Source organism: Ixodes scapularis, unplaced genomic scaffold, assembly GCF_016920785.2.
Source record: "Ixodes scapularis isolate PalLabHiFi unplaced genomic scaffold, ASM1692078v2 PGA_scaffold8__174_contigs__length_109621045, whole genome shotgun sequence".
NCBI classification, from domain to species: domain Eukaryota; kingdom Metazoa; phylum Arthropoda; class Arachnida; order Ixodida; family Ixodidae; genus Ixodes; species Ixodes scapularis.
The window spans coordinates 2,105,569-2,120,330 of record NW_024609883.1 but is presented as its reverse complement, the minus strand read 5'-3'; the positions used below and the strand labels follow the sequence as shown (position 1 = coordinate 2,120,330).

The following is a 14,762-nucleotide window of genomic DNA, read 5'->3' as shown; positions in this document are numbered from 1 at the left end:
GCTGTACCCCTGCTTCATGCCCCGACCATGCCACCATACCATAGCTGAGTGCAGTGACAAATGGTCCCAGGTTTGTCACCCGACCGTTTTTTGGGATTACATGGGGCGCAACTCATGAAGCACCTATGCTTCGCGATGGAGCCAGTGAGCGAGGTGTGACACACTAGAGCTGTGCAAGCCACAGCTTTACAGCCTGCAAAGCGTGGGAAGATCCCTCTCTATTTGCAGAGCTGGCATTAGCTCACCGAGAAGCTATTGCAAGCACTAGAAAGCCACAGAGTGTGAATAAAAGCGCTTCTGAAAATGAATTAGTGTGTAAATTATGCATCTATATGTTTAAACTTAAAAAAAGTATATATGTATATATATATATATATATATTTAAATACTAAAAAAGGCAAAAAAGAAAAGAAAATGTTTCCAGGTGGGCTTGCACCCAGAGCTCCACGGCCCTTGAATTCAGTTCCCTAAAGCCCGCTTCAGACGGAACAATTTCGCCCAGCAACTTCATGTCGCAACACCAGCAACACGGGCCGCCCGCGTTCACATGCAGCAACCGAATTGCTACGACTTGCCATCATCATCATGAAATTTTATTTTTCTTACAGTATTTAGAAGCACAGTTATATCCTAAAACCATGTTTTTATATCTTTAAATTGCGCTGAGAATACTAACTCATCTTTTTGAAACAGTTTATTTTCAAAAATGATCCATTTCAAACCAGAACTAAGTCCTCAGTTCTCATCATCACGACCACGGGGTGTCACGTGAAAATATTGCATTCCTGATTGGCTGCTGCCGCTTCACACATCTCCGAGTAGTCAGAGTTGCTCGTCCGCTTCGAGCCGGACCCAATCTCAGCAATTCGTGTCGATCTAGGGAAAACTAGGGAACAACCCGCCAGCAGCCCCAAAATTGCTGGAAAGGTTGCCCCGTCTGAAGCGATCCTATACTCTGTTTCATACATAGAGTGCAACGCAGTCAAAGCTAGCGCACCCGCTTGCATTGCTGACCGTGCCTATGTTCGCCCCATGAGATAGTGCGTCCCCTGCAAAAAAATTTTAAAAGCCGGAAAATGTGCATCCTTGGGGCTAGTAACTGATAGGGGCGTTATGATTTCAACGGAGCACAAATGTTTTTCAAGAAAATGGAAAAGATAATGTAAACCACCTTAAATTGTTTTCGTGTTCATCCGTGTGGCAGCCGCTGTGGGTTTTCGGGTTGTGTGACACTGGCTGGTTTTGAGAAGATGGGGTCTTACGCAGCAAGCTCAAGTACCTCTCCTGCTCGGATGTTTTCGAAGATTCGTTGTGCGAAAATCTTGAAAGAGTGCCAGCAGATGATCGCCAATGTGTACGGGAGTATAAGAACACATTCCCCAAAGAATTCGGTCGTGAAGTCCTGGAGACGGCCAGTAACGACACTGGAGTGTGCCCTGTACTGTCGCGAAGTGCAAGGCGCAGTGCCTATCTGGCAAGGTGGCGTCCCCGAAGCAAAGACCTCGACGTGAAAGTTTCGAGCTGGGGGACCGTCAAGCATGACGAGCTCACACAGAACGCCATTCGCCTGAAGGTGCATCGCAAGTGCTCCGAGAGGGAGATTCCTACCCTTGACAGCTATTTCAAAATAAACTGTACAGGCCACAACTATTGTCGATTAACGTTTTATTTATAAATTTTGGGACAAGGCCGCTATCAGGGCGATTTCTCATTCCACGCTGCACGAAAAAAAAATATAACTCGGTGCTGGAGGCAAATAACACTTGCAAAGCGGCAGAGCAGATGGTAGAACCCTGGCCTCTCGGCGACTTATAAATAAAAATCAAGAAGGAGGAACTGAAATACGCACTTCGTCAATGCGCACAATCTTGCACGAAAAGTATGTCTAAAAAAGAAAAAAAAAAAAAACTTTGCGCGTAAAATGGGATGGAACCACGGCCACCGAGACGTCAATATCGCCAGAGCAACACCTTCTACCACTCGTCCACGAAACGCGCGGAGTAACACTTTTTCTATTTTTTCATGCGCACCACTTTAGTACCTTTGACAGCGTCGCACGCTAAGGATGAAACAGAGTATAAGACACCCTATTGTCTGGTACAGAGACCATTTATGAACGCTTGGGTGTTTAAACGATGTACTACACATTTTACAAAAACGAAAAAAAAACATTGGGTGTTTAAACGTTGTACTACCCTTTTTTCAATAGAAAAAAGCAACAATAAAAAAAAAAACATTTCAGAAGAAAAAGTTAAGGGAACGGAATGTACCATTATGTTCAGTGAAGTTTGGTGACAAGACTCGGGACTCGAGCAGGAATGCAGTTATCCTTGGTGTGACCCCATGAGACTGTCTTGCTGCCTTTGCTGGGGTTTATCTAACTGAAGTACCTGTACGAAAAGTAGAACACATGTGCATAACACTCATTATTCACAAGAAAATTTGTCAATGTCCAAAATGACCCATGAAGAAAATTATGCGAGGAATTTTCAGGCTGCGTTGGCCGAGTCACCTCTCGTGGCCAATGTTTCATAGCAACTTTAATTGTAGTGAACAGTTATAGGGTATATTACGAACAAAGTGCAATTTGGTTTTGTAGGAAACTATAACACACAAAACGACACTTGAATACAGTATGTTGAGGTACCTCTAAACAAACTCCAGGGTTTCATGGCGTCTCCTTCAGATGCCTGATGTTGAACTTGAAATATGTGCACCAAGGAGTGAGCAAACAGCGACTTCAGATTTGTCTCTAACACCAGCGACATGTCGACAAGGAGTGCAACGTGTAGAAGGTCGTCTAGAAGTGTGACAAGATGAAAAAGCAAGATGTAACGATATCAGAATAAGATCAGACCAAGGAGGCACCATTATGGTGAGACAATCTACGATGTAGAGACAGTAATCGGGAGTGAACCGACGTACGGCCACGATTTACTTTGCGGCAACTGAAATGAAACATGCAAAAAAAAAAATTAAAAATTAGAAAACGCGTTTGTTTTTTTATCTTATTCGTTGAGCGCAGCCGGTAGCAGAGCAGTTGGGAGGCGTCACGAAAATCTGACAGACTCGCTAGCTTTTCTCAACTTCGTACGGCGCCAGTCGGCACCACAGATGAATGGTCGGCACTCTTAGTCTACCAGGGAAGAAAAAAGTACGAGCTCAGAGCCCAGCGTCGATCGCGACTTTCGTAAAGGGAAGCTCCGGTAACACTTCGGCGACTCGTGAGCGTTAAACAACGCCTCTTCGAACGAGCCCACGAATCCAACACGTCAAACGGTTTGCGCCGGTAAGCACGCTGGGAGCCAGGGGGCTGGAGGTTGAATATCCGACAGATTCGAGGCGCTGGTTTCTACGTCTATTTCGCACATGAGATAACAAGCCGAGTGATAGCTAGCCGAGTGTAAACACTGACTGACGTTACATCAGAGTACACGCAGTCGAAATGACGTCTGCAACAGAGCACAGCCAGACGCTTTCAGCAGGGGACGCATGCGTTCAAATAAGCTGCGATTTCAAAACATCATGTCTCCCTTCTGTCAGTGTTCACTTTGATCTGTGTATACCAAAGCACTCAATGCTGCAAGTAATAAAGTCGTCTATACGTACCTTTTGAAGCGATTGAAAGTGCGTTGGTTTCACTTGGAACCCACAAGCAAAGTGCGCGACGAACTTGACGAGATGTTATCCGTCGGTCCCGCCATCGCCGCCGTCTCGCCGGGTTGGCGCGGTCGCGCAGTCGCGGTCGCTGCGCAATGGCGCTATCGCGCAATCTCGGTGGCTCGGCTAGGCTTGGCTGGATCGGCGGATTCGGCCACTCGGAGGCTCGCTCAGCCGCTCGTCTGGCTCGATGGGCTACTCGCGGCTCGCTCGGCTCAACTCCCTTCAGAGTTCGAACTGCCTCCGAAGCTCGAGCTTTCGCGCGCACGGGTTGACGATGGAAACTGTTCTCATAAAACGAGTCTGTAACGTATCGTTTGATGGCGCAAATGCACGTATTTTTCCCGTTGTTTTTTACAGTGTGTGAATCTTGCGAAACAGGCGACGAAGAGTGGTGGGTGAAATGTGCTCGTGTGTGGTTGTGGATTTTGTGTACGACGTAGGATTACCCAGAAAGGTGGGTCAATATCGATAAATGTGCGGGTAAGAAGCACGTGACCTGTCAAGCCCATTAATCCTCATTATTTTATCGTGCGAACTGACATTGTCACGTATCGCGTTCGATTTGGGTTTCAACATCGGTAACCTAACTTTTGTTGCATTAAAACTGCAATAAACATTTGTTTGAAAACGATCACTCCAATGAGCACGTCGTTATTGGGCTTTCTCATTGAAAGGTAGGACGCGGGTGTCCCAGCTAGTTATTCTGAATGGTTTGGTGGTTGTCTAGCATTTCAAGCGCTCGAGGCTGTGTGTACTATGTGCCGTACGTACACTTGCGCTTTCGATCAATGTGAATGTATTTGCAACACGGAACGTTTGTGTTCTGGGTGTATCCACCTCCAATATTGTTCTCTCTCGTATTGCCGTATGGTAACTCCTGGTGTTCTACGATATCATTCACGCGATGTCGTATATGTGGGCGTACCGATATCCACATGTTGCTTCACGGGCGATCAATATTGTGTTACGTATCATCTTAGTCCGCGGTATATGCCGACGTAATTCATGTTGGTAACTTCGAATTCCTTCTGATATTTATCCACGCGATATTGTATTCTCCTTTGGGCCCGTGATCGACGACCGATATTTATATATCGTGTGGCCGCACAGTATGTCCATGTCGGTCACCAATATGCACGCGGTGTCGTATTCTATTCCAATAACCGTAAGTTCTGTCGGGATATTGTGCTTCGATATCGTGTTGTATACCAATAACCGCAAGTTATATCGGGATATTGTGCTCCAATATCCTGTTGTATACCAATAACCGCACACTATATCGGGATATTGTGCTCCGATATGAATTTCCATCGTGCGTATTGGGTTAATCGGATAACAATAAGTTTTTATTGGTTTCCATCAACTTTATTGGAATACAATATTTCCAATAAGCCGAGTTCATATTGGCCTTTTTCAATAGGGATCTTTAAGGCCACGACGAGTTTATCTCGGATGAGTTCTTCTCGAAGGACCCCGTTATTGCAGGTGTCTGCCAGTGCATGCAATGACGTGATGAAGTCTTCAACCAACTCACCGTCCTGCTGAATCCGGGTGTTGAAGCGCGCCCTTTCTAAGATAATGTTCCGACAGGGAATGAAGTATGCGTCGAACTTGCTCAGGACCACCTCGAAGTTCTTCTCTTCAGCGTCGCTGAGTGTGAATGTGTTGAACACCTCTTCGGCTTGGGTGCCCATTAGGTACACCATTGCGTTGACTTGGTTTGCTTCAGGTCTTTCGTGCAGCACCGATGCCGTTCGGTAGCAAAATAATCTTTTCTTCCAGGTTGTCCAGTCATTTGGAGTTGCAAAAGCAAATGGCTCCGGCTGTGTAACCTGGAAGGATGCCATGGTCTCGGGCTTCGTTCTCAGCGGTGTACTTGAAGCTTGGCTGTGGTCGAATGTTTCGACGCTGTCAGCCTTGGGCAAATCAGGAGTTTGAGGCATTGCTGTTGTTGACCACTTCCTCTTACAGCCTATTGGAAAGCAGCTTCACTTTTGACACCATGTTCTATTCTGCGGGTCGCAGAGTGAAAACGTCATGGCCGGCAACAGGGAAATAGAAAGCAGAACATTTATCATATCAAAAGAACGGCATCATATGCACAGATTGAACATCGAGCAGCCAGCCAGTCAGGCCAGCGGAGCATCCGCCTCGTGAGCCCAGCGTCACTGCTCGTGGCCACCGATGTGATGCGCGAACGCAGCCGTGCTATGTCACAGATCCAGCATTTGGCACTCGGCCCCATCGCAGGCCTCTTTTTCTTTGCCACGCTGGTCAGTTTTTCAAGCACCATCTGGCATGCTAACAGTTCCACCGCATGCTTCTTGGGAATACTATTTCAAGAACCGCACCCTCAGTATTTAATTTTGGCAGAAATTAGAGAAAGAGAAAAATCACCTTCAAAGTCGACTTCCTAATTATGATGCGTATCCGTAACATTCCTTCATTTGGTCACAGATGTCCATGCCACAAACTTTTAAAGAGATTATATGAAAGTTTTTGAGATAAAAGATCAGGATTGCCTGTTCCAAAAGTGGGAGTCTGCTCCAAAATGCATTGTTCCCTGCTACAAGAGCTGCTCCAAATCGCCACTTGTCAGTTCCACCACTGGGTGATGCAACCGGTACGAGGCAGGAAAATGACTTTTTCGTATCCCGAAGGAAGAGAAAAACCGAAAACTATGACGTTTGTGGTTGTCGCGGGTCAGCAGAAAGGGCTTTGCTCCTGCCTCTCGTACTCGGCTGTGCGAGGTAAGTTATATTATTGCGATAATTAATGTTAAAGTTCAGAGAAATGAATGAACACAAATTGCAATGTTTGTAGGATAAGTTTGACGAGGATCATTCCTCTGGAAAATGTGGGAACGGTGGCAAACATAATCTAGTGTGGAATTCCGTGCCTTCACTCTTCGCCCACAAGTCCAAGAAGGCGCCATGGAGAGCTCCTCTTCCCGAAAAACCGAGGAAAATGTATAGGGTGTATTTATAGTATTTAAAACTAAGTTAATCGACTGCTGCTGTAAAGACCTGCCGCTAGCTCACCGTGAAATTATCTCGTATTACTGTATCATGTGTCTTTAGCGTGCGTACGTATACACCAACTCATGTTTACAAACAAACCGGAGCGCCCCTAGCGGACGCCACCGGCGGCGCGCATGCGCGGTAGATGGTGGGCAAGAAGCCCGCCGTCGCCCATAAACAAACCATTGAATTGCGTTGTTGTCGGCGTCGATGGGAGTCGCCGTACTCTTTTTCGCGTTGGAATTGTTGATTCTACGTCCTCCTAACAATGTCTGACTACTTGAGCGGCTTCAGCAAACCTATCGAGGCAAAACTTTGCGTGAATAATGTGATGTGCGGCGATTCATTTCACGTGGATGCCGCAGAAGGGGCGCTAAAGCCCGACTCCCACGATGAGATTCTGCTCGCTATTTTCCGTCGCGACGTCGCTCGGACTGCGAAAGCGTGGACCGTAGCTGGGATGGTGGACATCGATACTGAAAACCGCAAGTAGAATCGAGCATTACAAGTCGGTGATGGCCACTGGTAACAATGAGCAACAACTTCTTGTATCTGTTTACACTTAGCCGACTTACCCCAACCAACCTTCAAAAGCGTTTTGAGGCCTGCACTTAGTTCTTATCGCAATAACCGGGTCAACATTTGGTTTACGGGCCGCTGTTGTTTGAACGCGCTGACGACAAAAAGCAGACAAGTTTGAAAGAGCAGACGACAGTTCGAACGCATGCACAATGGAGTACGGGCAAGAAGCACCGCATCCCGTGTCAACAAACCATTCTAATGTCACGTCGGCGTCTGTGTGAGTCTGCATACTTTTTTTCGCGTTGGAGTTGTCGATTCTACGTCCTCATCGCAATGTCTTACCACTTTAATCGCCTGAGCGAAATAATCAAGGCTCGTTACGCCGCTAAACTTTCCATAAATTATTTGACGTGCGGCGATTCATTCGCATGAACGCTGCAGAATGGACGCCAAAACCATGATGAGATGCTTGTAGCTATTTTCGGTCGCGACATCGCTCGTGCTGCAAAAGTGTAGAAGGTAGCGGCGATGATCGACGTTGATACTGAAAATCGGAAGCGGTAACAGACCAAGCGTAACATGTCGGTGATGGCCACGGGTACCAATAATTAACACCTTTTATCTACTGTTTACGCCGAGCCTACTTAAGTCGTTTGAGGCCTGCAATTACTTTTTATTGCAATCACCGGGCCAAAGTTTGGTCTACGGGCCGCTTTTGTTTGAATGAGCAGACGACAAAAAGCAGACAACTTTGAAAGAGCAGACGAAAGTTTGAACCATGAGGCGGCCGTGTGAATTTGAAGACGCACTGAACCTGTGGGTGGTCCGGACAACTTGGGAGTTTTCTCTCGTTCATGTCGGAACCAAGCAAATACATCTGGCGACCCCAAAGTGTGGCCCGCACACGCAATCGTAGTTCGACAGCGTCTGGTTTGCCCTTTTCACTGCTACTATCCACGTTCTCGGACGAACGGAGGGGGCAAAAACACATGAAAACTGATCTTAAAACCTTTCCAGACTCTCTTGGTATGGCCCCCATTGCAGCATTTTGAAGAGGAGGCAGGTTTTTTGTCTAGTTTCTTCCAAAGGAACACGGGAATGCATGTCTGACACGGCGACTTTTGCCCACCGCCCCAGGCCGGAAGTGCGTCCGGCGCGCCACCACCGCGGCGTGACGTAGGAGAGTTGAGTTTGTGTATACGGTACCGCAGACCTTGTCGGGCACAGACTACAGGTGTGTGTGTGCTGTTTTCTCTTGTGCAGGCGTGACTAGATTAGGGCGTTTTAACTTAGAGAACATGGAACGAAATTTCGCGCTGCAGAAGCCAGGCACCCTGGGTTCAATAGCAACCCCTCCCCGTTTAGATCTGGATGAGCATCGCGTACTGGCACACTTTTGTGTATCACTACTGCGTGATGCACACTAAAGACCCCCAGGAAACCAGACGTACTGCACTGGCTAAATTGCCCACCCAAAGCAGGGACCCGTCACGTCATTTGAGTGGCTGACCAACCAGCAATAGCCATATGTTCCTCTGCGCGAATTAATTTACTTTAGAAATTTTAGTAAATCACTATCAAATAGGTGACAGTGGATACAATCATGCGCTCTGTCTCTTCTATTCTAAATGGAAGCTAACCAGGAATTAAGCTTAATTAATGCACGCTATTGTTACTAAAGCCAACAATGAAAGTAATAGTCGAGAAGCAGTTTTAGACAGAAACAAAGGCCTACAGCATATGTGCAAACAAGGGGGGCGTCACCAAGTTTGTGGTTTCACAGGTTTTCCGATTGAATTGTATGGTCGGTTAGCTTCGGTGGCACTTTAGCTGGATGCAGGGATATATGCAAAGTGCCACCAAGAAGCTGTGTGTAAGCGATTTGAGTTTACTCCTAGACTAGCCATTTTGAACTACCATATTTGGGTCGAGGTACAGTATTTGTGATGAAAAAAGAAAAATATTCCAACCTGAGATAGCGTATGGGAGCTCAAACAGAAGAAAGTGAGTCTATCGAAAGTATGTACCGAATGTCTCCACTTTAGACGAGAAGTTTAGCCAGTGCAGTATGACTGCCAGCCTGGGGACTTGAATGTCGATCACACAGTAGCAACACAAACACACTTAGTGTTGGATAAGAACATAAAATTAGTTCTTAAAGTCAAGTGCAACGTGGTTGAGAGGTTATGTACTTCAAGTAAAGTAGTAAGTACATTGGGGGCAATGTACCTCAACAAAGGTGCTTAAATACAGTGTACTTTTAAATTAAAGTACAACAACACATTACTTTATTATATGCATAGTCCCACGGCTAATTAAGCATGGTAGGGACAAGGAAAATCCCTACAGATTATCCCAGCACCGTTCTCCTTTTAGGCGCTCATGTAACGCTCAACATGCGACACTGACAAATAAAAGTAAGGAAGTTCATCTTGGCACAACGAAAATGTTTCACACACTTAGTCCTTTGGCCTCACCATTCATGGATAAAAGAAAAGATCCCACTTTGGGACCAGTTCACCATCCAAGTACAAGTCAAGGCGTTGAGAGCACACTTCTTCTCCTGGCTTCCTAAGGTAGAAGTTGCCCGTCCGGTGCACCTTGAAGCTGTACTTGTGCCTGCGGAAAGCCTCCACCTGGAGCGCTTCCAGAAGAAGGAGTGGGTCCCCATCAATTATGTACACGGCAGTCACTTGAGCAAAGCTCAGACTGGTTTTCTTGTCCATGACGAGTATGGCATCCCCGCGGTAGTCGCCCGTGCTGGTGCTGATGGATTTGGCCTCCCAAACTTAACCTTCGCTTGCCAAGCTCTGTACGCAAGGGGGCAGCGTGCCAGGGTCTACTTTTCTTGATCCCAGGGCAGAGAGAGGCTTGTCGAGGACATAGGTCTGGTGTCGGTAGCTTTCCAGAAGCTGATGGCGCATTGTTAGCGTTTTGCATATGTTCCGGAAGTTCTTCACTTTTGAGGCCATGCTTTTGAAGTACTGGTGTTTTTCCTCAAACCTCATGCGCCAGAACTGCCGGAGGGGTCCAAACTCCGAGAAAATACGAGGGTAGTACACCATGTAGTGCAGTTTGGCAGTTACGCTGGCGGATGGGTACAGGTCATGGTAGGCGCGAAAAAAATCTTGAATTTGGTCTTCCAGGTACGGTAGAAATCCAGCTGGAACTTCGGTTGCTAGGACCATGTCGACAATCTCGCGATACCTCAGGTACAGATCCCAGTGTGGGTTGCCCTCGGGAATGTTGGATGCAAGCATCTGGGGCAGTAGCCGGAAAAGGCACCACTTTTGCGAGGCGGTGCCCTTTAAGGCACGATGGTCCTTCGCAACGTTAGGGTCCAAGTCTTCGGGCTTGTTTTTTTTTTGTCATGAAAACCCACCTTGAAGGCAGCTACCTTCTTGAAATCTGCCAATTCAAGCGTTCCTTCGGAGACAAGGCCTTGAAGGACGTAATGCAACACAAGTGCAACTCCTCCTTCAAAGAGGTCGTACATCAGATCAGGCATGAGCTGCTTGGTGATGTCGAAGTGTCCCAGTGCCAGCATAGGAGAAGGTCCTGTGACACCATACATCTTCTTGAGTGCTGGGTTGACTGCGATTGCTGTCAGATGTTCTTTGTGTGTGGCTGCACTCCTTAACGCACACAGTCCCTCTCTCGTAAGGTCTGGCAGCTTTGGCTTGAGGGCCATGCAAATGCGGCAGACCCTGCCACTGCTAAGGCAGCAGGAAAACTCACCAAGTATGTTTAAGGAGAGATTATCACCGCAAACTCCTACAACCGCTACATTCACGGTGACGATGCTTGCCTGCATTTGGACCTGAAGCCCATTGTTGTTGAGCTCGTTCAGGTCATGAAGGAGGGGCTGTAACAATTTGTCTAGGCCCTCCCGCTCAACGTCCTGGTATTTCGCCATCAAGGTGAGGTGGATGTCCTTGAGCTCCGGCCGATAGCGTGGGTGCAGGTTAAGCACCAAAAAGTAGACGACAAGTAGCTTGTGTCTCTTCTGCTTTGCCCCTATGGGATTCGTGATACCCAGCTCGTCCGTATACAGCAGAATGTGCCGCATATGCACAGGTTCATTGTGGATACCAGTCTGCACTTCTTTGATTGCCTTGCCATCGCGGAAGCACCGCGGTATTTGCGGCCCGGTCGTATCTTGTTCAGTCACCTGTAGGCGATGTTTTGACAGCTCAGGTACTTGAAGCAGGTTCTTGATCACCTTGCCAATGGGCACGTATTGAAAAGACAAACTTTGAGGATTTGCCAGAGAGTGTTCCTCAGGTTTCACGTAAGCCAGGCTGCCAATGGCGAACTGTTCTCGCTGGTACGTGCTTTTCACTTGTTCGAACAAGCATCCTGGGAACTCGTTGCCAAATATTCTGCGACTGTCCTTCGGGTCATTGGCACCAAAGATCTCCCCGGCTTGTTGGGCCTGTTTTGCATACTTGCTCAGTATGGTTTCAATAAGGCACTGAAAATCGCCAGATTTTCTCACTTGTCCCTACTGGAAAAACCCATATGAAGTTATACCGGATCATACCGGTCCGGTATGTTTAGACCGGAGGCCCGGTAGCATTATAGCGGCGGCCCGGAGTAGCTGTACCGGGACCGGTGTCCGTTGTCCGGAGTCCCGGTGACGCCATAGACACGGCCCGGAGTGTTTTACCGGGACCGGTTTAGTTAGTCTGGAGCAGACTTGGACGTAGTTCAACTACTCTACTCAAACTACTGTAGTTTAACTACTTTTTCGAGTAACTTGGTAACTTTCAATTACAACTTGATTTGGGTAATTAGTAGTTTGATTTAACTACTTTTTTCGGGTAACTTCTACTCAAATTACTAACTACTTTCGAAATTATATAGTGCTAATTTTGCCCATCACAAAAGTTTGAGCGCAGAAATGAATAAGACGCCGGCAGATGAAGTGGCATTCCCGAACAAGGGGCCCCCTTGTTCGGGAAGGCGTCCTTGGGCCAAGGTGGCGACGAGCAGCCAATTCATAACACCGGCACGCACGAACGCAGGAAGAGATGTTGAACAAGCCTTGGTCGGGTATTGACCTAATCCGGTAATGCACGCAGGCGCCGCGTTTCCAGCTGCAACCGTGAAAGACGGGGGAGGGGGGGGGGGGCACTCTGAGAGTTGTTGTTTTCGTGCTGTCTGTCTTTAGTGAGTTCTGACTCAAGCGGTAGGCACCACGGGAGGCGCCACTGGAATGACCTCGCAGCTGGGCGCCTTGTCGTCAGCGCATGCGCCTTTGCAAAGCCGGACTCCCCCGCGCACAAACCCTGGTGCGGATAATCCGTTTATGGGAGCACGTTCCCGCTTCCAGCGACGATGCTTGTTCACGCAATCCTTCGCGTCCTTCCGACCATCCATGCCTGGGAGACCTCCTCTTTGTTAAAAACGATTCAGTCGCGTTAGAATATTGTAGTCGCCGGCGAGGATTGCGAGTTACCCTTAGGAGATCCTTTTAATGGACCCGACGTCAGCGGCGAAGTATACTTCGGTTCATCTTCTGTTAAACCAAAACAATTTTTTTTTCGGTAGCGTAGCACTAGCACTAGAACGGGACGCGCAGTCGTCCGGATGATCTCATCGTCGTGGCGCGAGACTTGAACCCTTGACGGTCTGGTGCACTCACTCAGCGTACTCTCAGAACGACGTCGGAATAAAGAGGGGCCAGTCATAACAATCTCAACTTGCAAGTGAGAAAAAAAAAAAAAAAAGGAGGAAAGTTTGTGATTAAAGACCCTCTACCCGAGGCAAACCTCACAAGTTTCGTCATGGACACCTAAGATGCCGACACTCGCTTACCCGACCCTGCACAGCCTGTTTCTCAAATTCAACGCTGCCGTTCCATCAAGCCCGTCGGTGGAACGTCTATTTAGCTGGGCTGGGGACGTCTTCAGAAGGAGAAGGGGAAAACTCTCCTATCAAGAACTTTGAAAGTCAATTGCTTCTGCGAGCGAGTAAACTAGTATTTTGGCGAAAACGCGAGCCATAAATAGACTGCATTTATTTTAGGCTCGCAGGGTTTTTCATTGATCAAAACTGTGGTTCATCTTGCTACCACAAAAATATAAAAAAGTAACTTCAAAAGTAACTTAAAAGTAACTCGCTACTTTTTACAGTAGTTAGTAGTTTACTCAATTACTATTACGAATGCGTAATTTCTACTCTACTCCAATTACTTTTGGCGTCGATACTCAGTAACTTAACTTGACTACCTTTTTTGAGTAATTTGTACATGTCTGGTCTGGAGACCGGTAGCTTCATAGCGGTTGCCCTAACTGGTGTATCGGACTGTGGCTCCGGTCATACCGGGCATTACCGGAACTCCTGGAAAGCAAAGCGGTCGCCCGGTGCGCTAAGCCAGTGAACCAGATAGTCATGGCGGTCACCCGGTAACTCTACTGATAAGCGGGAAAGCTGTGGCCGTTTATCAGTTCGTGATACCGCGGCGAAGAACTGAAGCGAAAAGGCCGGCGACTCGCGAAAAACGGAAATGTTTTAATACACCTGGTTTTTACAAATTTACAGCAAATTAGGGACAATGAAATAAAAATATCTACATAAAAGTGGAGCACGCATTAAGAATGTCTGCAATTGTAGTCTGCATAAAACAAAAAGATATATTAGAAGTACAAGAAAGGGAATTTCACTGATCTTTATAAAGAGACACAGAAAAGGTATTTATTGTCGAAATTTTTACTCACCCATCTATGGCCCAATCTGCCCCCACAAGATATTTGTAGCATCAAATTTCCTTTATTTTTAATGCTGCTCAAGAATAAGATACTCAGGTTTGCTGCCAGTTTTCCAGTCATGTCGTTACACACGAGGTTGTTTTAAGGTTGTAGAGCAGGTGTCGCCAAACTTACACTGTCCAAAAGCCGTAATCAAAATTGTCAATTTTTCGAGAGCAGCACTGGGAAGGGGGGGGGGGGGTGACAGGAGAGAATATTGTTCTCTCTTGGCCTTTGCAATAACTGATTGTTTAGCAAACATGCAGGAACTATGTTTCACGGAGCTTTGGTTTCATATCTGATCAATGTCTACCTTCATTTTCTGTTAAGTACAGGGGAATTTCGCACAAGTTGCCACACAAAATTGACGCTGCCTCAACCTAGCAGGTGGGAAGGCAGCAAAGTAGCGAATTTTAAAATTGAGATGATGTTTTCATCTAATTTGTTCCCTTCTGAACAGATCTTACTTAGAAAAGCTGATCAACATTGAATTTCATGTCATGTTTGCCGCCTGTTGCTTATGGTAATGTTTTCATCAACAAGCTTAGTGTTTCGTCCCAACTATTTTAATTTGGGAGTCCTCAGATTACGAGATTACTTGGGCCATGAAGAGCCGCATGCGGCGAGCCGAAGATTGGCCACCCCTGTCGTAGAGCATCTAAGGCACATATTCATAATAGAAGTAATTAATCCTTGCAATGCGACTTTCATGACCAATCTGGGCACAGCAAAGACGGTACTGATTTCAAGAAACTTTGAGTGAGTATAGTCACGACAATCTTGATTGCAGCAGCACTACGACATC

General features: G+C 46.9%; 1 protein-coding gene across 1 annotated transcript; it reads right to left on the bottom strand.

Moving 5' to 3' along the window:
- Positions 1-9,994: 9,994 nt before the first annotated feature.
- Positions 9,995-14,038, bottom strand: LOC120842891. Its single transcript, XM_040214097.1, has 3 exons — positions 13,928-14,038; positions 10,588-11,679; positions 9,995-10,492 (listed from the first exon to the last, which is right to left on the bottom strand). The coding sequence occupies exons 1-3, from the start codon at positions 14,036-14,038 to the stop codon at positions 9,995-9,997; spliced, it is 1,701 nt and encodes a 566-aa protein (XP_040070031.1).
- Positions 14,039-14,762: the final 724 nt, after the last annotated feature.

What these genes read in the sequence shown, in the direction of transcription:
- LOC120842891 (XM_040214097.1), bottom strand. Translation starts at nt 14,038, where the DNA reads ATGACTGGAAAACTGGCAGCAAACCTGAGTATCTTATTCTTGAGCAGC. An exon ending in GCAGATTGGGCCATAGATGG is followed by an intron (nt 11,680 to 13,927) that starts GTGAGTAAAAAT and finishes GGCGATTTTCAG; the next exon opens with TGCCTTATTGAAACCATACT. An exon ending in AGAAGGTAGCTGCCTTCAAG is followed by an intron (nt 10,493 to 10,587) that starts GTGGGTTTTCAT and finishes GCCTCGCAAAAG; the next exon opens with TGGTGCCTTTTCCGGCTACT.